We start from the raw sequence: 26387 nt of genomic DNA on the forward strand, positions 1-26387 counted from the left end.
TATAAGTTACTTAAAGTGAGAAATAAATTCAAATTATTCAACGCCACAGAAGGCTGTGGAGACAAAGTTAGTGGATATAGTTAAGGCAGAGATAGATAGATGCTTGATTAGTACGGGTGTCAGAGGATATGGGGAGAAGGCAGGAGAACGGGTTTAGGAGGGAGAGATAGATCAGCCATGATTGAATGGCAGTGTAGACTTGATGGGCCGAATGGCCTAATTCTACTCCTGTCACTTATGATCTTATGATCTTATGATCGCAGTCAAGGCCTCTTTTCAAAATATTCCTCATTTAAGAATAACTATCAATTTCATTTGTTTTGTTCATTTTATCTTCAACAACAGTTCAACAGTTCAACAGAGCTTTATTTGTCATTCGGTACCAAGGTACCGAACGAAACTACATAGCAGTCACACACAAAAAAGAACACAAGACACATGACCCCAACACATAACGTCCATCACAGTGACTCCAAACACCCCCTCACTGTGATGGAGGCAACAAAACTTCCACTCGCTTCCCCACGCCCACGGACAGACAGCTGCATTAAAAGGACCGTTTTCAATACAAGTTCATTTTACAGTTCAGATTATCCACAAGTAAATAACATTTTAACCTCATCACGATCACAGTGCTTTAAACTTTTTCTGAACGATATTAAAGGGTAATTGCCCTGCATCATGTCATTGCTATTTGAAGCAGCTCGAAGCAACACTAAACCATTTATGATCATCAGTGACCTTCTTATCATCCCTCGAGGCTTGACAATAGGCCTTTAATCTAAAGCATTCCCGTATTAATGACAAACCCTCAGGTGATACTCTCAAGGGATCGGGCTGCAGGTAAATTGAAACATCTCCAGGCACTAAGACTAACTTCAGCTCAATGTCACTCGCGAGACAGAAGTGAGTCTTTTTAACTCATTCAGTTGATGTTCGACTGTGAACACGTCCAAATATTTTGACTGAAGGTAGACACAAAATGCCAGAGTAACTCAGCGGGACAGGCAAGCCTCTCTGGATAGTGTGAATGCTTTCAGTTTAGTTTATTGTCACGTGTACCGAGGTACAGTGAAAAGCTTTCGTTGCGTGCTAACCAGTCAGCAGGAAGGCAAAACATGATTACGAGCGAACCATTTATAGAAAGTATCCATCTTCTAGAAGGATAAGCCCTCTTTCCTTGTGTAAGGAATTTGGGTGAACTCATTAATTCATCAGAGAACAGCAAATTAGACTCATGAATGGACTTCTCACATGCTAAGGATGTTCAGTTCTGTTCAGTTCAGTTCAGTTTAGTATATTGTCACGTGTACCGAGGTACAGTGAAAAACATTTGTTGCATGCTAGCCAGTCAGCAGAGAGACAACACATGATTACAATCGATCCTTTTACAGTGTATAGATGCACGATATGGGAATAACGTTCAGTGCAAGGTAAAGCCAGCAAATTCCGATCAAGGATAGTCCGAGGGTCACCAAAGAGGTAGACAGTAGCTCAGTCACTGAATGAGTGACGTTTCGGGTCGAGACCCTTGTTCTGACTGAGAGTCAGTGGAGAAGGAGGCATAGATATATGGAAAGATTAGGTGTGAAAATGAGAGATCAGAGGAAAATGTGGAATAGATCATTGTTATAGTTCATTGTTAGCTGAGGGGAAGGTATTTGACTATTATTTTGTGCATTTTCTGACTGAGTCTGGCTGAGAACGCAATATATTCAAAGAACTTAATTAAAAATCACTGGGCCGTTATTGTTGAGGAAAGAGTGATGATCTGACACACATACAGCGAACATCGTGCACAGCGTACAACTTTACACCGACATTGAATCGGGTTTTGGCCAGGCGGCACTGACAAGGAGCTCCCAAAGACACTGTGGCCCAAATGGTCTTCCCCTGCACTCTCAACATCTGAACCATAACAGCAACTTGCATTTATAAATTAATAAGCTCATTGGTTCGAGCTGCAGAATTGGCCATTCGGCCCATCAAGTCTACTCCGCCATTCAATCATGGCCGATCTATCTTTCCCTTGCAACTCCATTCTCCTGCCTTCTCCCCCTAACCCCTGACACCCGTACTGATCAAGTCACAAGGTCACAAGTACTAATTTAGACACAAGGAACTGCAGATGCTGGTTTACAAAAAAAACCCCACACAAAGTGCAGGAGTAAGTCATAGCACAAGGAGTTTAGGACAGGCAGCTAAAGGTTCCTTCTACTAACACTCTCCTTGCCCGGCAGAACGTGTGACTTGATTAGTAAGGGTGTCAGGGACGTGACGAGAATGGGGTTGAGAGGGAAAGATAGGTCAGCCACGATTGAATGGCAGAGTAGACTTGATGGGTCGAAATGGCTAATTGGGTCCAGACCCACATCGTTACCTGTCCATGTTCTCCAGAGATGCTGCCTGACCCGCTGAGTTACTCCAGCACTCTGTGAAACGTCACCTATCCATGTTCTCCAGAGATGCTGCCTGACCCGCTGAGTTACTCCAGCACTCTGTTCGTCCTGCTTTGTACTCAGGCAGGTTCTCTGTGCACTTTCTGCCTTTACTTTTCTTCAATAGTTCTTCGTGTTTGCCGTCAAGGCCAAAAGCAAGGACAAGGAGATATAATTCAGTCCACTGAAGCTCAACCTCCGTTCAGCTACATATTGAATGTCGATTCGTGTGCCTCAAGCTCCATGGACCAACAGGTTCCCACGTCGAGAGCGCGTGGCACGGAAACAGGTTCATCAGTCCGACTGATGTACGTCATCAGTGCTTCCCCTCTCACTAACCTCCTTACTACCCTTCCTCCCTCACCCTTGTGCTATATCTGTCTCTGCCATCTTCCCTCATGCTGCACATTGCCAGCAGTGAACTAACTAAAGACGAGTCCATTTGGTAATGCAACACATGATATTCCATGGCAGCATCTCTGGAGAAAGAACCCTTTGTGCACCATATGGATTGTAGGCAAAAGCAAAAGAGTATCACGGTACCTCGGTGCATGCGACAAAAACGTATGGCACAAAATGCTGGAGTAACTCAGCGGGAGTTGAGGCGGCATCTCTGGACAGAAGGAATGGGTAATGTTTCGGGTCGAGACCCTTCCTCAGACTGGTGTATACACATTTAGTCCGCTCCACTGCAAAATCTCCTCAAGGTATGTGAACTTTGAAGAAGTTCTTCTCCTCTCCCCGACGAGCAGTCTGAAGAAGGGCCTCGACCCGAAACGCCACCCGTTCCTGCTCTCCAGAGATGCTGCCTGTCCCGCTGAGTTACTGCAGCATTTTGTGTCTATTGTGGCGGCTCCCATGGGTCGGGCCATACCACTACCGACCCCTCGGCACGGGAATGGACCGGTCCAGGGGGGCGGCCCTTTGCTACAGATATAAAGGACGAGGTTTTGGGCGCGAAGTCATTCCAGCAGACTTGACCGGTCTGATAACTGTAATGAAACCAAACCTCCCAAAATACCCGGCTCCTCGCCTTTATTTCGGGCCTCTTTCGACGTGCCACACTATCTTTGATTTAGATTTTAGATTTAGATTTAGATTTTTTTAGATTTAGAGATACAGCGCGGAAACAGGCCCTTCGGCCCACCGGGTCCGCGCCGCCCAGCGATCCCCACACATTAACACTATCCTACACACACTAGGGACAATTTTTACATTTACCCAGTCAATTAATCTACATACCTGTACGTCTTTGGAGTGTGGAAGGAAACCGAAGATCTCAGAGAAAACCCACGCAGGTCATGGGGAGAACGTACAAACTCCATACAGACGGCGCCCGTAGTCAGGATCGAACCCGAGTCTCCGGCGCTGCATTCGCTGTAAGGCAACAACTCTACCGCTGCGCCACCGTGCCGCCGGTGGTAAGATTTAAACCAGCATCTGCAGTTCTTTCCTACACTGAATTAATGTATTTCGGTTCTAACTTTCCCTGATGTCCTTCCTACCAATAACCATGCCATGTTTAACTATACCAATCATATATAGTGCTTGATTACGTTGGTCCCTGCTTAATACGTTTCCTCTTCCTGCAAATGACTCCTGGTAACCTTTCAATCTTCTCATCTTTTTGCCTGTGTGAACTTTGATAGCTGTTTGACATTATAACTCCAAATGCAATCAGGCCTGTGGGCCTTAATTAGATAGCAAAGGTTTCCAGTTTGATTCCACGACGCAAACATGCTGTTCCAAGGTAATAGGTCTTCAAAGGGAAAATTGGGGATCATAAAACTGTGGGCTGCAGATGAGCTTGTGAGGCAAATGATAAGTCTGTCAGGAGGGAGAAATACTTCACCCTTCAAGGCAGAAAGCTAATCTCACTCTATTCTTGATTGCAATCAGTCTACAGATATGTATTTTTTATTTTTAACCATTGCAGTTTAGTTTAGTTTAGAGATACAGCGTGGAAACAGGCCCTTCGGCCCACCGAGTCCACACCGGCCAGCGCACTAACACGATCCTACACGCATTAGGGACAATTTTACACATACACCAAGCCAATTAACCTACAAAGCTGTACATTCCCGGAATGGCGGCACTGTCATATGTTGAAAGACTAGAGCGACTAGGCTTGTATACACTGGGATTTAGAAGGATGAGAGGAGATCTTATCGAAACGTATAAGATTATTAAGGGGTTGGACACGTTAGAGGCAGGAAACATGTTCCCAATGTTGGGGGAGTCCAGAACAAGGGGCCACAGTTTAAGAATAAGGGGTAGGCCATTTAGAACTGAGATGAGGAAAAACTTTTTCAGTCAGAGAGTTGTGAATCTGTGGAAGTCTCTGCCTCAGAAGGCAGAGGAGGCCAATTCTCTGAATGCATTCAAGAGAGAGCTAGATCGGGCTCTTAAGGACAGCGGAGTCAGGGGGTATGGGGAGAAGGCAGGAACGGGGTACTGATTGAGAATGATCAGCCATGATCACATTGAATGGCGGTGCTGGCTCGAAGGGCCGAATGGCCTCCTCCTGCACCTATTGTCTATTGTCTTTTGGAGTGTGGGTGGAAACCGAAGATCTCAGAGAAAGCCCATGCAGGTCACGAGGAGGATTTACAAACTCTGTACAGACATGCACCGGAGCCAGGATGGAACCCGGGTCTCTAGCGCTGTAAGACAGTAGCTCTACTGCTACGCCACCCTGCCTCACTCAAACTAACAGTGCAATGCTGAGTAGAGATGTTTGTTTCTCTGTTTGGGCAGGCACGGAGAGAGCAAAAAAACAAAGTGCTGGAGGAAGCCAATGGGTCTAGTTTAGCTTAGTTTAGAGATACAGCGTGGAAACAGGCCCTTTAGCCCACTGGGTCCATGCCGACCCCTGATCACCCCTTGCACTAACATTACCTTGCACACACTAGGGACAATTTGCAACATTTTCACCAAAGCCAATCAACTTACAAACCTCAATTTACAATTGTAAGCCAATTAACCTTCAAACCGGCACGTCTTTGGAGTGTGGCAGGAAACCGGAGCGCCCGGAGAAAACCCACGCCGTCTCGGGGAGAACGTACAAACTCCGTACCGACAGCATCTATTGTAAGAACCAAAGCCAGGTGTTGGAGCTGTAAGGCAGCAATTTTACCACTGGGCACTGTGCCACCTCTTGTATCCGGTCCTGTTTCCAGTCAAGGATGGCCCAGAACTTCTCAGGGATTATCAGCAGAGAGGCTTGATGTTCCTCCCCTGGTATCTCGGTGACTCTGCTAATGCACGTGCCATCCCACCTTTAATCCATCATTCGGTCTTGCGTTGGGTGCAAAGGAACTCCAGCAATAGACAATAGATAATAGGTGCAGCAGTAGGCCATTCGGCCCTTCGAGCCAGCACCACCATTCAATGTGATCATGTCTGATCATTCTCAATCAGTACCCCGTTCCTGCCTTCTCCCCATACCCCCTGACTCCGCTATCCTTAAGAGCTCTATCTAGTCCTCTCTTGAATGCATTCAGAGACTTGGCCTCCACTGCCTTTTGAGGCAGTGAATTCAACAGATTCACAACTCTCTGACTGAAAAAGCTTTTCCTCATCTCCGTTCTAAATGGCCTACCCCTTATTCTTAAACTGTGGCCCCTAGTTCTGGACTCACCCAACATTGGGAACATGTTTCCTGCCTCTAACGTGTCCAACCCCTTAATAATCTTATAATTATAATCTCAGGCACAAGTCCTCTCTTTGTAAGATAAGACCACCTTTAGCATGACCAACATTTATTCCCCAAATACTTCCTAAATCTTAGCTGCCTGAGATTCGTAAGAGCTCCCACACAGTCAAAGGTTGGAGATTACAGAGCAAGAATATTCAGCAGGACATTGTCCATTTTGATCCTCTCGTTTGGAAAATTCAAATCCCTGTGTTCCCAAGGCATGATTTCTCTGAGAACGTCTACACCAGCTAACTCACCACAATTAACCCACCTCAAACCCTTGGTAGTTTCTTTGCAATTAAAGAGATTTCACCCAAGCCCTTTTACACTCAAAAGACCTGGCCCCTTTCCACAGCTTGAGGTCAGACACTCAAAACTAATTTCTCTTCCATTTTCATTCCCCTCCTCACGGCAAAAATGGAGCCGCAAAAAAACACCGAAGATAAAAGCTGAGGTAGACACAAAATGCTGGAGTAACTCAGTGGGTCAGGCAGCATCTCAGGAGAGAAGGAATGGCTGACGTTTTGGGTCGAGACCCTTCTTCAGACTGATGTCAAGGGAGGGGGCGGGACAGAGATAGGATGTAGACGGAGACAGGAAGACTAGTAGGAGAACTGGGAAGGGGGAGGAGATAGAGAAGGGAAGCTGGGACTAACTGAAGTGGGAGAAGTCAATGTTCATACCGCTGGGGTGTAAACTGCCCAAGCGAAATATGAGGTGCAGTTCTTCCAATTTGCGCTGGGCCTCATTCTGACAATGGAGGAGGCCCAGGCCAGAAAGGTCAGATTGGGAATGGGAGGGGGAGTTGAAGTGCTGAGCCACCGGGAGATCAGGTTGGTTGAGACGGACTGAGCGGAGGTGTTGAGCGAAACGATCGCCGCGCCTGCGCTTGGTCTCGCCGATGTAGAGAGGTTGACATCTGGAGCAGCGGATACAATAGATGAGGTTGGAGGAGTTGCAGGTGACCCTCTGCCTCACCTGGAAAGACTGTCTGGGTCCTTGGATGGAGTCGAGAGGGGGGAGATAAAGGGACAGGTGTTTCATCTCCTGGGGTTGCAGGGGAAGGTGCCTGGGGAGGGGGCGGTTTGGGTGGAAAGCTTTCTGACGTTAATTCAGTTGTGTGTTATCTTCATCCTCGAAAGGCCGAGAGAGATGGAGTCTGGCAAATGTGTTTTGAATCGCACACTGTGATTAACTAAGTTGCAAGCATCATCTTTCTGGAACATAAGGGAGGCAATTACCTGCGACAATTGGCCAACTTCTAGGTAAAAGCAGATGATGAATGCGTTCCATGCCACCCACAGCATCAGCCAGCCTGCGTACTGCAGAAAGCAAAAGAGGGGAATAAAAGCACTTTAGATATTGAAAGCTCCATTTGCACAAAATAAATCTCATCATTTTCTTTTCCAACCGCCTGTTGGAACACTGCCTATTGCCAGGCAATGGCAGCCACGCTCAGTAGGTTGAGAAGAATCTTAAGGAAACATATCAAATTCTTAAGGGATTGGACAGGGTAGAAGCAGGAAAAATGTTCCCAATGTTTGGAAGGAGTCCAGAACCAGGGGGGGTCACAGTTTAAGAATAAGGGGTAGGCCATTTAGGACCAAAGATACTAGAAGAGCAAGATGAACTATTCCGGCGAAATCGCCTTCACTGAAGTGTAGTATGCAAAGGAGCGTAACGTCCGCCATTTTAGTATGCAAAACCCGCCGCTCGCGATGCCTCTCGCAGTGTAATCAGTGTTTTGGGGTAACAGTATGTGTGATGATACCATAAAAAATGCAGAATATATCTCATCTATCAATTCACAGAATTTTGTTATTTTTCTTTTTAAATGTTTCTGCAAGTTTCTGTCCACTAAAATGGCGCCGTGACATACTACGGTTTTTAGGGTCGAGTGGTCTATCTTGCTCTGCTCTATTATCTTTGGTTAGGACTGAGATGAGGAAAAACCTTTTTCACCCAGAGAGTTGTGAATCTGTGGAATTCTCTGCCACAGAGGGCAGTGGAGGCCAATTCACCGGATGTATTCAAGAGAGAGTTAGATATAGCTCTTAGGGCTAACGGAATCAAGAGATATGGGGAGAAAGCAGGAACGGGGTACTTATTCTGGATGATCAGCCATGAGCATATTGAATGGCGGTGCTGGCTCAAAGGGCCGAATGCGGGGATCGCTGGTCGGCGCGGACTCGGTGGGCCAAAGGGCCTGTCTCCATGCTGTATTTCTAAACTAAACTAAATTTAGACATGCATGGATGCATGGATAGGATAGTTTTAGAGGGATATGAGCCAAACGCAGGCAGGAGGAACGAGTGTAGATGCGGCATGTTGGTCGGCGAGGTCACCTTGGACTGAAGGGTCTGTTTCCACGCTGTGTGACTCTGTGGCTCAGCTGGATGTTAAATGAGCTGTTATCCAGATGTCTTGGCCAACATTTAATCCTCATCTAGCATTAGGAAAACATATTTGGCCAATATCACATTATTGTGGTTGTGTTCAAATTGCCTCTTGGTTTCTCTCCATTACAACAGTGATCACACTGCAATTACTATCACTGCATCGACTGACTGTCAATGACGTATGCCCTGAGTTTGCAAAAGTCTCTCTCTCTCTCTCTCTCTCTCTCTCTCTCTCTCTCTCTCTCTCTCTCTCTCTCTCTCTCTCTCTCTCTCTCCCTCTCCCTCTCCCTCTCCCTCTCCCCACCTCTCTCTCTCTCTGTCTCTCTCTCCCTTTCCCTCTCTCCTTCGCCTCTCTCTTTCTCCCTCACCCTCTCTCCCTTTCTCTCTGTCTCTCTCTCCATCTCCCTCTATCCCTCTCTATCCCCCTTCCCTTCCTCCCTCCCCTTCTGGTGAATAACACCAATGGAGTGCTGCAGATTAACTAGTGGTGTTAACTGCCGCATGAAGACCTAGAATTAAGGTCATAAGGTAAGTGATAGGAGTAGAATTAGGCCATTCAGCCCATCAAGTCTACTCCACCATTCAATCATGGCTGATCTATCTCTCCCTCCTAACCCCATTCTCCTGCCTTCTCCCCGTAACCTCTGATGCCTGTACTAATCAAGAATCTCTCTATTTATGCCTTAAAAATATCCACGAAATGTGGATATTCAGTGGGTACCTTGCAAACCCCTCATATTCCACTTGGGTATCTTACAACCCCATGTTATGAACATTGAATTCTTCAGTTTTAGGTAACTAACCTACATAAAGCCACCCTCCTTCCCCACCCCTTTTATCCCCCTCTCTTCCCTGTGACCCACCCTGATACATGCCCAATTCTATGTTTCCCCTTTCCCCCTGTCTCTTTCCACCTACATTCCTTCCTCTAGCTTCACATTTCTCACCTTTTCTACAACATCACACTTTTTAATCTTTTAATCTCTGGTTTTTGCCCAACCGTGTGCCATTCAACACCCCCCCCCCCACCCCCCACTCCTCCCCCTCCCTCAACTGCATCCACCTATTACTTTGCCAGGCTTTGACCTGCCCCGACCTCTCTTCCTGTTTTTCCCCTCTACCTCAATCAGTCCAAAGAAGGGCCCCGACCTGAAACATCACCGATCCACGTTCTCCAGAGAGGCTGCCTGACCCGCTGAGTTACCCCGGCAATTTGAGTCGAGAATTATCAAGAATGTCATAAGCACACGCTGACAGATATTAACAATGCAAACTCCGGTCTGTCTAATGAGCATCCTGCTTAGGACCAGAGATGATGGCAGCTGGAATCCGAAACTCCATTCAGTTGCCACATCCAATCTCCTTCCATTTGTAATGGCGACTGCAGTTCTGTGTAAGGTTGGCGTAAGACTGCAGCTGTCCTGACGGCTGTCAAAACTCTCAGCAAACCGTGCCGGCTTCCTTGATGGCTCAGCAGGTAAGTACATTGTGGGACGCATCAAACATACGGTAAGATCCAAGCCCTGAACACTGTCAGAAGCAGCAACGGTTGAGAGGTTTAACTGGGCTTGGATGGGGAGGCAGGGACTCAAGAGATCCATCAATATCCCTGCCTGATTCGTGCCCAAATGATCAATCTACGTGGAGACACCTGGAAGATTCTGAGATTTGACATCTATATTTTGTGCGTTTTCCAGCGTAGAATATTTGCATCTAAATGACCGACCATCATTACGTACTGGTTCCTAACGTGCAAAAACGACATATGCAATCCGAACACGTAAAAAACAGGTTCTAGTGAGTTAGTCAGTTCATCCAGCGAGCAGCATGTGATTTATATCAATTAGTGATAGCTTCATTCTGCAGTGTGCATCATTTAGAAACTCCCTTTGTGTCCATTCAGACGGGAACAGGGATGAAAAGAGGGCACGGTTTCTATGGAATATGTGAACAAAAAAAAGAAAATAATTAATGGGTTAGCTTTGCTAAATCCATCTTTTACCACAAGGCTGTTCGGGTTTATCACAAAGTGTTGGAGGAACTTAGTGGGTCAGGCAACGTCTGAGGATGTGTAGGAGGAACTGCAGGTGGTGGTTTACACCGAAGAGAGACACAAAATGCTGGAGTAACTCAGCGGGACAGGCAGCATCTCTGGGGAGAAGGAATGGGTGACGTTTCGGGTCGACACCCTTCTTCAGACTGAGAGTCAGGGGAGAGGGAGACGAGAGCCATGGAAGGGTCAGGTGTGAAAACGGCAGATCAAAGGGGTCGTAGTTCAAGGACAATGTAGAATAGATCATTGTTAGCTGGGGGAAGGTGACACCGAGGCATGCAAAGTAAAACATAAAGAGGACAGACGAGAATATTCAATGCACTCGAGAAACTGGAGATGTGGAAAGGTGCAAAGAATAAATTCATGAAAGGTGCGCAAAAGGACAAACCAAAGCCAGCAAAACAATGATCAAGGAAAGGTGGAGCCCACAATGGTCCATTGTTAGGCTGTGGAGAAGGTGACAATGAGTGAATACAAACTGTGAAAATAAGCAGGACCACAGTGCAACCAACAGGACGACTAGGGTGGGGGAGGGACGGAGAGAGAGGGGATCCAAGGTTCTGACAATGACAGATTCTGGGACAGTTTCTTCTCAGCTGTTATCAGGCAACTGAACCATCCTACCACCAGCTAGAGAATGGTCCATCTACCTCATTGGAGACCCTCGGACTATCTTTAATCGGACTTTACTGGATTTTATCTTGCACACAAAACGTTATTCCCTTCATGTGTTGGGGAAGAACTGCAGATGCTGGTTTAAATCGAAGGTCGACACAAAATGCTAGTATTTATTTCACAAAATGCTGGAGTAACTCAGCAGGTCAGGCAGCATCTCAGGAGAGAAGGAATGGGTGACATTTCGGGTCGAGACCCTTCTTCAGACTGATATCAGGTGGGCGGGACAAAGGAAGGATATAGGTGGAGACAGGAAGAGAGAGGGAGAACTGGGAAGGGGGAGGGGAAGAGAGGGACAGAGGAACTATCTACCAGCATCTGCAGTTATTTTCTTACACAAAATGCTGGAGTAACTCAGCGGGTTAGGCAGCATCTCTGAAGAAGGGTCTCGACCCGAAACGTCACGCATTCCTTCTCTCCCGAGATGCTGCCTGACCCGCTGAGTTACTCCAGCATTTTGTGTCTACCTCCTGTTATTCCCTTTATCCTGTATCTGCACACTGTGCACAGCTTTATTGTAATCTTTCTGCTGACAGGATAGCAAGCAGCAAAAAAGCTTTCCACTGTACCTCGGTGCACATGTAATAAACTAAACTAACCTGTAGAAACAAATTTGGCAAAAAATGGTTGGAAAGCTATTGTGCCGCATGTCCAGGCTCTGAGACAGGCAGAGGGGCTTTATTAGTGTTAGTGTATTTATAGACAATAGACAATAGGTGCAGGAGGCCATTCGGCCCTTCAAGCCAGCACCGCCATTCAATGTGATCATGGCTGAATGGCGGTGCTGGCTTGCAGGGCCGAATGGCCTCCTCCTGCACCTATTGTCTATTGTCTATTTACTAGTGTTTAGTTTAAGAAAGTGTAAGGAAATAACTGCAGATGCTGGTAGAAATCGAAGGTATTTATTCACAAGATGCTGGAGTAACTCAGCGGGACAGGCAGCATCTCAGGAGAGAAGGAATGGGTGACGTTTCGGGTCGAGACCCTTCTTCAGACTTTTAGTTTAGTTTAGTTCAGAGATACAGCGCGGAAATAGGCCCTGCGGCCCACCGAGTCGCGCCGACCAGCGATCCCCGTACACTAACACTATCCTACACACACTAGGGACAAATCCAATTACACCAAGCCAATTAATGTACGAACCTGTACGTCTTTGGAATGTAGGAGGAAACCAGAGATCCTGGAGAAAACCCACGCAGGTCACGGGGAGAACGTACAAACTCCCCACAGACAAGCACCCGTGGTCAGGATCGAACTCGGTAAGGCAGCAACTCTGCGCCACTGTTGTGGTTAGAGGGCTCTGCTTATAGGTCTGCCAGGCGTAAAATCAAGATGACCTTCACTGTTTATGGTGACACCTTGATTTAAATCCGTATGAAGATGGAAATACGCTCTCCTTATGAAGTATACTTCCAGGAAATTTGCACATCTCTTATTAGGGACTGCATGATAAATTCAAGTCAAAATGTCCATGTTCATCTGTCAACTGGCCATTAGTCAACTGCAAGCAGACATTGATTTGACAATGGGATTTGTATTCATAGATCGAAAATACTTTCCTTACAGTCGTGATAATTAATAATAAGAGGGAACATTTTCGAACAAGAATTGGAAATGTATGTTTGTTTTGAATTTTAAATCTGGAAATTTACCTATACATGAGACCACAAATTGCTTGCACTTTTAATTGGACGTCCAATATGATTACTAATAGACCCACATTTGACAAGATTGATTGTTAGTATCAGGAAGAAAAATTGGAATTGGAATTTTACTTAATAATTTATTCATATCCAAATTGTATTTTATTTTATTCGGTATCAAGGCTTGAGATGTAGGTCACCTGACAAGGCTATTTATCTCCTGCCATGACTCTTTGATGCACTTTACTGTAACCGGTTAGTGTGTGTGGTTCTCAAGCACATTAAGTAAGTGTGTAGGAAGGAACTGCAGAAGCTGGTTAACCAACAAAGACGGACACAAAATGCTGGAGGAACTCCGCGGGCCAGGTGGCATCTCTGGAGAGAAGGAATGGGTGATGTTTCAGGTGGACACCTTTCTTCAGACTGGAGTCTGGTGGTGCTGGCTCGAAGGGCCGAATGGCCTCCTCCTGCACCTATTTTCTATGTTTCCAAGTGTGTACGAAGGAACTGCAGATGCTGGTTTACACCAGAGATAGACATAAAATGTTGGAGTAACTCAGCGGGAGAGGCAGCATCTCTGCCTGTCCCATTGAGATACCCCAGCAGTTTGTGTCTATCATCCAGAGATGCTGCCTGTCCCACTGAGTCACTCCAGCGTTTCGTGTCCAACTTCAGAGACTGAAGAAGGGTCTCGACCCAAAAAGTCGCCCATTCCTTCTCTCCAGAGATGCTGCCTGCCCCACTGAGTTACTCCAACATTTTGTGTCTAACTTTGGAGACTGAAGAAGGGTCTCGACCCGAAACGTCACCCATTCCTTCTCTCCAGAGATGCTGCCTGTCCCGCTGAATTACTCCAGCATTTTGTGTCTATCTTCAGCATATTAAGTAAGCTCAGCACTAATGGTCCTGAACTATTTGAGGAAACTCAGCAGTATCCGGAAAACACATCCCAAGTAAACATTAGAAACATTAAGCAGCAGATACAAGGAATTACAGATCTGGGACTCTTTGCGATTGGCAAATATAAATGTAATACTGCATTTCCTTCAATGAGCTGCCAAAGGCACAATGGGCCAAATGTCCTTCTCAGTAATGAGTCACCTTTGTCAGCTTGCCCTCAGCTAACAATGTACCATAAGTGTAAGAAAATAACTGCAGATGCTGGTACAAATCGAAGGTATTTATTCACAAAATGCTGGAGTATCTCAGCAGGTCAGGCAGCATCTCAGGAGAGAAGGAATGGGTGACGTTTCGGGTCGAGACCTTCTTCAGACTGAAGAAGGGTCTCGACCCGAAACGTCATCCATTCCTTCTCTCCTGAGATGTTGCCTGACCTGCTGAGTTACTCCAGCATTTTGTGTAACAATGTACCATTCTACATTTCCTTGATTAGGAGGTCATAAGGTCATTAGTGATAGGAGTAGAATTAGGCCATTCGGCCCATCAAGTCTACTCCGCCATTCAATCATGGCTGTTCTATCTCCCCATCCAAACCTCATTCTCCTGCCTTCTCTCCAAAACCTCTGACACCTGTACTAAGAAAGAATCTATCTATCTCTGTCTTAAATATATCCACTGACTTGGCCTCCACAGCCTTCTGTGGCAAATAATTCCACAGATTCACCACCCTCTCAATAAAGAAATTCCTCCTCATCTCCTTCCTAAAAGAACGTCCTTTAATTCTGAGGCTGTGACCTCTAGTCCTAGTGGCAACATCCTCTCCACATCCACTCTATCCAAGCCTTTCACTATTCGGTAAGTTTCAATGAGGTCCCCCCTCATTCTTCTAAACTCCAGCGAGTACAGGCCCAGTGCCGACAAACGCTCATCTGCTCATTCCTGGGATCAGTCTTGAAAAGCATTGTCCCCTTTGATCTGTGTTTTCACACCTTACTCTTCCATATCTCTATGTATATCTCTCCCCCTGAGACCCTTCTTCAGACTGAGAGTCAGGGGATATATCTCTCGTCTGCCTCTCCCCTGACTCAGTCTGAAGAAGGGTCCCAATCTGAAACGTCATCTGTTCCTCCTCTCCGGAGATGCTGCCTGTCCCGCTGAGTTACTCCAGCATTTTGTGTCAGTCTTCGGTGTAAAGCAGCATCTGCAGTTCATTCCTACACATGAGTCATTCCGAAATGTTCGGTGCATGCCGTATGAAGAGCTGTACATCTTAATAAAATCTGGACAGCGGTTCCAGTAATGGCAAAGGCCGAACTTCTCAAAGGGAACTGAGATGCTGCCAGCCAGCTCCTGGGTCTGAGCTGCAACCACCAAACAGTGACAGAGAGTAAAGATGGAGGCTTAAGTGCATCTGCGATTCAACCTGTTTCAGGAAAGGCTTTGGGGGGGCGGGGGAAAAAATGACAGAGATTGTTACGGATTTCTCAATATCGGATGAGTAATCAAGTTATTCCAATCAATTGCCTGGGGCAGCCGGCACCAACCACCTCGAAAATACTTTAGATTTGAACAGCAGCCAGAGTGCAATATATTACTGGACCACTTTGGTCACAAAGAGCAGCTTAAGTGACCTTGAGCTGATTAAAGCGTTTGCCTTCAATTTGCGCTTCAATCTGCTCTGCCCCGCTGCAAAAGAGATTTTGTAAGGACAATTTACTTTAGTTTAGGAAAGAGCTGCAGATGCTGGTTTAAACCGAAGGTTGACACAAAAACCTGGGGGAATTCAGTGGGACAGGCAGCATTTCTGGAGAGAAGGAATGGGTGACGTTTCGGGTCTCGACCCAAATCGTCACCCATTCCTTCTCTCCAGAGATTCTGCCTGTCCCGCTGAGTTACTCCAGCTTTTTGTGTCCATCTTTAGTTTAGTTTGGAGCCACAGCACGGAAACAAGCCCTTCGTCCCACCGAATCCGCACCGACCAGCGATCCCCGCACATTAGCACCATCCTACACATACTACGGACAATTTACAATTATACCAAGCCTAATTCACCCGCAAACCTGTACGCCTTTGGAGTGTGGGAGGAAACCGAAGACCTCGGAGAAAGCCCACGCAGGTCACGGGGAGAACGTACAAACTCCGTACGGACAGCACCCGCAGTCGGGATCGAACCCGGGTCTCTGGCGCTGTAAGGCAGCAGCTCCACCGCTGTCTCGATCCCAGCAAAAACCGGCGCAGCTGGTAGTGCTGCTGCGCCAGAGTCCCAGGTTCGATTCTGACCTCGGGTGCTGTCTATGAGGAGTTTGCACGTTCTCTCCGTGACTGCGTGGATTTTCTCCGCGCGCTCTGGTTTCCTCCCACATCCCAAAGACGTGCTGGTTTGTTTAGATTTTATTTTAGATTTAGAGATGCAACGCGGAAACAGGCCCCTCGGCCCACCGGGTCCACGCCACCCAGCGATCCCCGCACATTAACACTATCCTACATACAATAGGGACAATTTTTATTTATTTTTTAACATTTTGCCCAGCCAATTAACCTACACACCTGCACGCCATTGGAGTGTGGGAGGAAAAGGAAGATCTCGGAGAAAACCCACGCAGGTCACGGGGAGAATGTACAAACTCCGTACAGACGGCGCCCGTAGTCAGGATCGAACCTGAGTCTCCGGCGCTGCATTCGCTGTAAGGCAGCAACTCTACCGCTGCGCCACTGTGCCGCCCTTATTGGTTAATTGGCCTCTGCAAAATGCCCACGGTGTGTCGGTAGTGCATGAGAAAGTAGGGCAAGATAGAACTGGTGTTGGCGTGGACTCGGTGGGCGAAAGGGAAGCTAGTCATCTGCATCTTTCCGGGCGGCACGGTGGCACAGCAGTAGAGGCGCAGCCTTATAGCGCCGGAGTCCATGGTTCGGTCTTGATTTACAGGTGCTGTCTGTACGGAGTTTGTACGTTCTCCCTGTGACTGCGTGGGTTTTCTCCGCCTGGTCACGGGGAGAACGTACAAACACCAAACAGACAGCACCCGTAATCAGGATGGAACCGGGATCTCTGGCGCTGTAAGGCTGCAACTCTACCGCTGGGCCACCGTGCCGCCACATTCTGTGAGCAGTTGACCTGCCAATAATCATCCTTCAACTAACCAGGACGATCAGGTTGTTATGCATTCCTGTTTCTGGAAGCTTTCTGCAACAGCGTTGTGGAGGTTGTGCAGCAGAGCCATGAGGCACACAGTCGTAGAGCCTGGCATCCGGCCCTTCGGCCCATCTTCTCCGCGTCGACCAACTTCACAAGTTCACAAGTTATAGGAGTAGAATTAGGCCATTCGGCCCACCGAGTCTACTCCGCCATTCAATCTTGGCTGATCTCTGCCTCCTAATCCCATTTCCCTGCCTTCTCCCCATAACCCTTCACACCCGTTCTATCAAGAATTTGTCTGTCTCTGCCTTAAATATATCCACTGACTTGGCCTCCACAGCCCTCTGTGGCAGTCAGTTCCACAGATTAACTACCTTCTGACAAAAGAGGTGCCTCCTCACCTCCTTTCTAAAAGCGCTCCCTTTAATTCTGAGGCTATGACCTCTGGTCCTGGACTCTCCCACCAGAACTTGCCTCAACTGCACTTGCCCCACCTGCCTGTATTTGGCCCATGTCCTTTAAACCAATCCTATCTAAGCACCTCTCCAAAAAAAATTCCTTTTCAAACCATCTTTGGTCGGGTTCTTGAAATCAAAGCTTCCTTCGCCCATTCAGCTGATTGCTTTTACTGATATTAATTATCATTTAATCCTCCAGGACACATTATGTCCCGCGTTGCTGAGATTTTGTTGAGCGGTTATCACGATGTGTAATTACCTCTAATTGCGCCCGTCCAAGTGTAATTGACGGCAATGTGACTGTGTGTCAGTCATTAAATAGAAAACTTAAAATAGAAGTCATTTCAAAATCACACGTACTGCTGGGATGGTTCAGTAGGAAAATAACTTCAGATGCTGGTTCAAGCCGAAGGTATCACAGAATGTTGGAGTAACTCAGCGGGTCAGGCAGCATCTCAGGAGAGATGGAATGAGCAAGAAGGGCCTCAACCCAAAACGTCACCGATTCGCTGGAATTTAGATTGACAATAGACAATAGACAATAGACAATAGGTGCAGGAGTAGGCCATTCAGCCCTTCGAGCCAGCACCGCCATTCAATGCGATCATGGCTGATCACTCTCAATCAGTACCCCGTTCCTGCCTTCTCCCCATACCCCCTCACTCCGCTATCCTTAAGAGCTCTATCCAGCTCTTTCTTGAAAGCATCCAACGAACTGGCCTCCACTGCCTTCTGAGGCAGAGAATTCCACACCTTCACCACTCTCTGACTGAAAAAGTTCTTCCTCATCTCCGTTCTAAATGGCCTACCCCTTATTCTTAAACTGTGGCCCCTTGTTCTGGACTCCCCCAACATTGGGAACATGTTTCCTGCCTCTAATGTGTCCAATCCCCTAATTATCTTATATGTTTCAATAAGATCCCCCCTCATCCTTCTAAATTCCAGTGTATACAAGCCCAATCGCTCCAGCCTTTCAACATACGACAGTCCCGCCATTCCGGAAATTAACCTAGTGAACCTACGCTGCACGCCCTCCATAGCAAGAATATCCTTCCTCAAATTTGGAGACCAAAACTGCACACAGTACTCCAGGTGCGGTCTCACCAGGGCCCGGTACAACTGTAGAAGGACCTCTTTGCTCCTATACTCAACTCCTCTTGTTATGAAGGCCAACATTCCATTGGCTTTCTTCACTGCCTGCTGTACCTGCATGCTTCCTTTCATTGACTGATGCACTAGCACACCCAGATCTCGTTGAACTCCCCCTCCTCCTAACTTGACACCATTCAGATAATAATCTGCCTTTCTATTCTTACTTCCAAAGTGAATAACCTCACAGGATTGAGGTGGGATCTTATAGAAACGTACAAAATTCTTAAGGGGTTGGACAGGCTAGATGCAGGAAGATTGTTCCCGATGTTGGGGAAGTCCAGAACAAGGGGTCACAGTTTAAGGATAAGGGGGAAGTCTTTTAGGACCGAGATGAGAAAGTTTTTTTTCACACAGAGTGTGGTGAATCTGTGGAATTCTCTGTCACAGAAGGTAGTTGAGGCCAGTTCATTGGCTATATTTAAGAGGGAGTTAGATGTGGCCCTTGTGGCTAAAGGGATCAGGGGGTATGGAGAGAAGGCAGGTACGGGATACTGAGTTGGATGATCAGCCATGATCATATTGAATGGCGGTGCAGGCTCGAAGGGCCGATTGGCCTACTCCTGCACCTATTTTCTATGTTTCTATACATTTGGCAACATGGGTGAATGCGTAGTTATTCCCCACAGCTTAGTCTGGTCACCGATCGTGTTGAGGTGGGAATTTGGACCACAGAGTAAAGGGACGTTTGAAGAAATGGTTTAATCTATGGACACAGAGGAGGAACAGTGGTGCATATTAGTCATCAGAGCATGGGGGAATTTTATTTGAGAGTTGGACATGGGCGGCACGGTGGCGCAGCGGTAGAGTTGCTGTCTTACAGCACCAGAGACCCTGGTTCCATCCTGACCGTGGATGCTTTTAGTACGGAGTTTGCACGTTCTCCCCGTGACCTGCGTGGGTTTTCTCCGAGATCTTCGCTTTCCTCCCACACGCATTTGTAGGTTGATTGCCTTGGTATAAAATGTAAAATGTAAAGTTGTCCCTCGTGTGTTTTGGGTAGTGTTAGTGTGCGGGGATCGCTGGTCGGCGTGGACTTGGTGGGCTGAAAGGCATGTTTCCGCGCTGTATCTCTAAACTAAACTAAACTAAACAGAGAGCATAGAACAGTACAGCAAAGGAATGGGCCCACAATGTTTGCAAATTAAATTGTCAACAGGTTGTTTTGCCATTTTGAAGATTGGTTCTAATATCAATAAATATAGACCAAGTGGACCCGTTGGGCCCAAACCTCTCCTGCATTGGTGCAGCACCTTCTCCTTACCCCTCCCCCTCTCCCCTCCTTCCCCTCTCCCCCACCTCCCCCTCCCTCCCTCCTCCCCCTCCCTGCCCCCTCCCTCCACCCTTCTCCCCCTCCTCCCTCTTCCCCTCCCCCCCACTCCATCCCCCTAAACCCCCCTTATCCTCCCTCCTCCCCCCTTACTCCCTCCCCCTCCCTCCACCCCCCCACCCTCCCCAGGAGATAGATGTATACTTTAAAATGTGAATAGCTTTAAAAACATAACACCGATTTCAATGAAACTTCTTCCATTAGCACCAAAGGGACGACGGTGATGAAGGTGGGCCTAAAAGTTGTCGTGCTATCGTGTACCGTTTTGGCTGTAGTTCAGGAACAAACAAACAAACAAACGTGAGTTTTAGTGTATAGATATCCTATGCACATAAGGTATTATAATGTTGAAGGTTGAGCTGTATTCACACAGCACCAAGACTTGAATATGTTCCTTCACTGATTCTGGTCCCAACATTCACTGCCTTTGGGAATACAGGCAGTGGATCAAGACAGCTGTTCATAACTTTCTCAATAAATGTCTAATGAACATTAGAAATTACACCTTGACAGAGAGTGAAAAAAAAATCCATGGAGAACTCATTATGAAAACGGCTGACAGGGATGTAAAAATGGCAAACCACCCTGTGTCTTGGAAGAAACTGCAGGTGCTGGTTTACACTGGAGATAGACACAGAAGGCAATTCTCTGAATGCATTCAAGAGAGAGCTAGATAGAGCTCTTAAGGATAGCGGAGTCAGGGGGTACGGGGAGAAGGCAGGAACGGGGTACTGATTGAGAATGATCAGCCATGATCACAATGAATGGCGGGGCTGGCTCGAAGGGCCGAATGGCCTCCTCCTGCACCTATTGTCTATTGTCTATTGTCTAAAATGCTGGAGTAACCCAGTGGGTCGGCAGCATCTCTGGAGAGAAGGAATGGGTGACGTTTCGGGTCGAGACCCTTCTTCAGACTGAGAGTCAGGGGAGAGGGAGATTAAAGATACGGTCTCCCTCTCCCCTGACTCTCAGTCTGAAGAAGGGTCTCGACCCGAAACCACACTATCATTGTGCTGCCCAGCTCAGGCAAAGGAGGACAGATAATTGCAGGCACAGCAGCTGAATGCAACATGGCTTGTACATGGTATTAATGAGCCGCACCCACTCTTCATGTGAGTTCATTGAAGGGCAAACATCGCCAACCGAGGAGAGTTTTCTTTATTAATACATTGACCAGAGTTATCCAAGAGTCCGCCACAGAAGATAGGTTTCTATTCAAAAGTAGAATCAGAGTGTTTACAGGACAAAAGTTGAAGGCGATGGGGAAAAGATCTAATAGGAATCTGAGGGGGTAACTTTTTCAAGGGTGGTGGGTGTATGGACCGAGCTGCCAGAGGAGGTAGCTGAGGCAGGGACTATCCCAATGTTTAAGAAACAGTTAGACAGATAGATTGACAGGTTTGAAGGGATATGGGCCAAACGTGACCAGGTGGGACTAGTGTGGCTGGGACATGTTGGCCAGTATGGGCTAGTCGGGCCGAAGGGCCTGCTTCTATGCTGACTCACTCTCTGACTCTGTGACTCAACAGTCACAAATTATAAGGCAAAGGGCTTTTAAAAAGCAAAGCCTTCCTATAAATAATGCTGGAACAACTCAGCAGGTCAGGCAGCATCCTTGGGGGGAAAAAGGATGGGTGACATTTTGGGTCAGGACCATTCTTAGGACTGAAGGAGGGTCCTAGTCCCGAAACGTCACCTGACCCTCTGAGTTGCTCCAGCTCTTGTGTCTATCTTGGGTTCACATCAGCATCTGCAGTTCCTTTCTACACAAGATCTTCACTGAATTGGGTCGAAGAAAGAAATTTCACTCCTCCAAGATACATTTGACAATAAAGTACAATTGAACCATTTTCTAGGCACATGGCTTTCATTTATTTAGTTTAATGATAAGAGAAGGGCAACAGTATAGCAATGGACCACTGTTAGTTGGGTTTAAGGTGAGGTACAGAGGACATAGAAAGGTGTGGGTTTGCTAAAGGTGACAGGTGTAAAGGGCTTGTCTGTGGCCCACGACCATAATCATCAACTACAAAGATTCCTGAAGCAATGAAAAAGTCAAGTGTGGAAAATGAACACTGGGAACAATGTCAATTGTTCTGGGAGGCCAGAGAGTAATAGAGGCGGCACGGTGGCGCAGCGGTAGAGTTGCTGCCTTACAGCGAATGCAGCGCCGGAGACTCAGTTTCCATCCTGACTACAGGAGCCGTCTGTACGGAGTTTGTACGTTCTCCCCGTGACCTGCGTGGGTTTTCTCCGAGATCTTCGGTTTCCTCCCACACTCCAAAGACGTGCAGGTATGTAGGTTAAATGGCTCGGCAAATGTAAAAATTGTCCCTAGTGTGTGTAGGATAGTGTTACCGTGCGGGGGTCGCTGGGCGGCGCGGACCCGGTGGGCCGAAGGGCCTGTTTCCGCGCTGTATCTCTAAATCTAAATCTAAAAATCTAATAGAATCTTACAGCGTGGAAGCAGGCTCTTCGGTCAACTTGCCCACACCGGCCAACATGTCCCATCTACACTAGTCCCACCTGCCCGCGTTTGGCCCATTTCCCTCTAAACCTGTCCTATCCATGTACCTGTCTAAATGTGTCTTAAATGTTGCGATAGTACCTGCCTCAATGACAACCTACGACCACTCGTTCTACACACTCACCACGCTTTGTGTGAAAAAGTTGCCCCTCAGGTTCCTATTAAATCTCCCCCCCCCCCCCTATCACCTTAAACCTCTGTCCTCTGGTTCCCGATTCCTCTACCCTGGGCAAGACTTGGAGGAACATAGCACAAGACATTTAACGCACAGTCGACTGAAGTCAGGACTATCTATGTAAGTAGATCCCAATGAAGGTAAAAACATGCAGCCAGCTTCAAATGCCCTACTCTGGGCAAGAGACTGTGCCTCTACCCGATCTCGTCCTCTCATGATTTTGTATAAGTTTGAAAGCTCCACACCCACCAATCTGTGTACCAGTGCTCTTCCTCAGCCTCTACCACCAGTGGATCAGGCTACAGACGCCACATTGGCCGTGTGGACCACAGATGCCACATTGGCCGTGTGGACCAGGCACCAGGGGAGAGGTTGCAGTGACTGTGGATGCATGCAATGGAAAATACATGCATTTCACGAGTCTAGCCTGCAGCCCATAAGATCTCATAAGATTATGTGATAGGAGCAGAATTAGGCTATTCGGTCCATCGAGTCTACTCCGCCATTCAATCATGGCTGATCTTTCTCTCCCTCTCAACCCCATTCTCCTGCCTTATCCCCATAACCCCTGACACCCGCACAAATCAAGAATCTATCTATCTCTGCCTTAAAAATATCCAATGACTTGGCCTCCACAGCGTTTTGTGGCAATGAATTCCACAGATTCATCACCCTCCTCATTTCCTTCCTAAAGGTACATCCTTTAATTCTGAGGCTGTGACCTCTGGTCCTCGACTTTCCCACCAGTGGAAACATCCTCTCCACATCCACTCTATCCAGGCCTTTCATTATTCGGTAAGTTTCAAGGAGGTCCCCCCTCATCCTTCTAAACTCCAGCGAGTGCAGGCCCAGTGCTGTCAATCGCTCATCATATGTTAACCCACCCATTCCTGGGATCATTCTCGTAAACCTCCTCTGGACCCTCTCCAGGGCCAGCTCATCCTCCAAAGACGTACAGGTATGTAGGTTAATTGGCTGGGCAAATGTAAAAAATTGTAAAAAATTGTCCCTAGTGTGTGTAGGATAGTGTTAATGTGCGGGGATCGCTGGGAGGCGTGGACCCGGTGGGCCAAAGGGTCTGTTTCCGCGCTGTATCTCTAAATCTAAATCTAAATCCTTCCATGGATATGGGGCCCAAAATTGCTCACAATACTCCAAATGAGGCCTGACCAGTGCCTGACAGAGCCTCAGCATTACACCCCAGATTTTGTATCTTAGCCCTCTCCAAGTAAATGGCTTGCACATTGCACATCAGAGTTTCCTCGTAAAAGGCCCGGGTGACTAAACAAGTCAAGAGATGAGTGGGATTTTATGGCCTCAGCTAGCCTGTAAGGATTCTGAGGCCATTTTATTCTCAATGGACAAATTATATTCATCGTCAGGTTGGTTCCTCTACTAACATTGCTATTGTAACCAACTTCACTGCCGATGTACCGATAGCACACGCTGTTCTGCTCGGGAACATCAGCACTGACTGAGTTAAGACGACTTCATTTATAGCACTGTATTTTTACTCCAGATTGCCTGCTGTATTTGATTAGCAAGAAACAAAGGGCCTTCAACTCCTGAGATGCCAGTGTTGCTATGGCGATGTTATGAGGCGTGTCTCCATGGTGCCGCCAACCCACAGACTTGCGGGCCCTCAGTGTTCGGTTGGTTAGTTTACTTTAGTTTAGAGATACAGTCAATAGACAATAGGTGCAGGAGGAGGCCATTCGGCCCTTCGAGCCAGCACCGCCATTCAATGTGATCATGGCTGATCATTCTCAATCCTTACCCCGTTCCTGCCTTCTCCCCATACCCCCTGACTCCGCTATCCTTAAGAGCTCTATCTAGCTCTCTCTTGAATGCATTCAGAGAATTGGCCTCCACTGCCTTCTGAGGCAGCGAATTCCACAGATTCACAACTCTCTGACTGAAAAGGTTTTTCCTCATCTCTGTTCTAAATGGCCTACCCCTTATTCTTAAACTGTGGCCCCTGGTTCTGGACTCCCCCAAAATTGGGAACATGTTTCCTGCCTCTAACGTGTCCAACCCCTTAATAATCTTATACGTTTCGATAAGATCTCCTCTCATCCTTCTAAATTCCAGTGTATACAAGCCTAGTCACTCCAGTCTTTCAACATATGACAGTCCCGCCATTCCGGGAATTAACCTAGTAAACCTACGCTGCACGCCCTCAATAGCAAGAATATCCTTCCTCAAATCTCTGAAGTCCTTCGCCCTTTAGAGATACAGCCCTTTAGCTGAACAGGCCCTTCCGCCAACCGAGTCCGCGCCAACCAGCCGTTCACCCCGTACACTAGCACCATCCTACACACACTAGGGACAATTTCCAATTTACAGAAACCAATTAACCTACAAACCTGTACCGGGAAAGAGCCCACGCAGTCACGGGGAGAACGTACAAACTCCGTACAGACAGCACCCGTAGTCAAGATCGAACCCGGGTCTCTGGCGCTGTGAGACACCAACTCTACCGCCGCGCCACCGCCAATGTTGTGCTGACACTCGCTCTTTCTTCGAGGATGCACGACTTTTCAAAGCAATAAAGGACGTCAGGAAAGGTCGCCTGGGAGATCCAGAAGCAATGAAGCATCCTGTGTCACAGCCCAGGAGGAATGAGACCATCACCCGGGCAGGCCAGTGGCACTCCTGGCACACTGGTGCAACCGCAAGATGTTGCCCGCAAGACCGCAGGACATGGAGGCCAAATCAGTGGATATTGTTAAGGCAGACATAGACAAATTCTTGATTACAACGGGTATCAAGGGATATGGGGAGAAGGCAGGAAAATGGGATTAGGAGGCAGAGATCAGACATGATTGAATTTTGGAGTAGACTCGATGGTCCGAATGGCCTAATTCTACTCCTATATCTTGTGAACATTGCAGACAACTGTGGACGCAGCCCAGACCAACCTCCTTTCCGTTGACTCCATCTGCACGCTGCCTCGGCAAGGCCAGCAACATAATCAAGGACCAGTCTCACCCCGGTCACTCCCTCTTCTCCCCTCTCCCATCAGGCAAGAGGTACTGAGATGTGAAAACGCACACCTCCAGATTCAGGGACAGTTTCTTCCCAGCTGCTATCAGGTAACTAAACCGTCCTTATCACCAACTAGAGAGCGGTCCTGACCTCCCCTCTACTTCAAAGATAGACACAAAATGCTGGAGTAACTTAGCAGGTCAGGCAGCAACTCTTGAGAAAAGGAATGGGTGATGGTTCGAAATGTCACCTATTCCTTTTCACCAGAGGTGCTGCCTGACCCGCTGAGTTACTCCAGCATTTTGTGTCTATCTTTGGAATGAACCAGCATCTGTAGTTCCTCCCTACACATACTCCTATCCACCTCATTGGAGACCCGAGGTCTATGATTCTCCCCCCATCTTCACCCCACTGTCCATCTAATACAACACACCATACGGTACAACCTCTTGTCACCTGGAGTCATATCATATCATATCATATATATACAGTCAGAAACAGGCCTTTTCGGCCCTCCAAGTCCGTGCCGCCCAGCGATCCCCGTACATTAACACTATCCTACACCCACTCGGGACAATTTTTACATTACCCAGCCAATTAACCTACATACCTGTACGTCATAGTCACAATTGCCCAGAAAGAGCCCCTTCAGCCCAACCTGCCGATGCCGACCAAGATGTCCCATCTAAGCTGGTCCCACATTTGTCCACATACCCCTCTAAACCTCTTCTGTCCACGTTTAGTTCAGTTTAGTCTAGAAATACAGCAAGGAAACAGGCCCTTCGGCGCACCGAGTCCGCGCCAACCAGTGATCCCTGC

The 26387-nt window shown here is 47.4% G+C and overlaps 1 protein-coding gene across 1 annotated transcript in view; it reads right to left on the bottom strand.

The window, feature by feature from the left end:
* nkain1 (sodium/potassium transporting ATPase interacting 1) overlaps positions 1–26387 on the bottom strand; it is a 333240-nt gene that overhangs the window by 77820 nt on the left and 229033 nt on the right. Inside the window, exon 3 of the mRNA XM_078423076.1 lies at positions 7377–7457. Coding sequence (XP_078279202.1) covers positions 7377–7457 — 81 coding nt within the window. The remainder of the gene's footprint in view (positions 1–7376; positions 7458–26387) is intronic.

This window comes from Rhinoraja longicauda, chromosome 27, assembly GCF_053455715.1.
Source record: "Rhinoraja longicauda isolate Sanriku21f chromosome 27, sRhiLon1.1, whole genome shotgun sequence".
Lineage (NCBI taxonomy): Eukaryota > Metazoa > Chordata > Chondrichthyes > Rajiformes > Arhynchobatidae > Rhinoraja > Rhinoraja longicauda.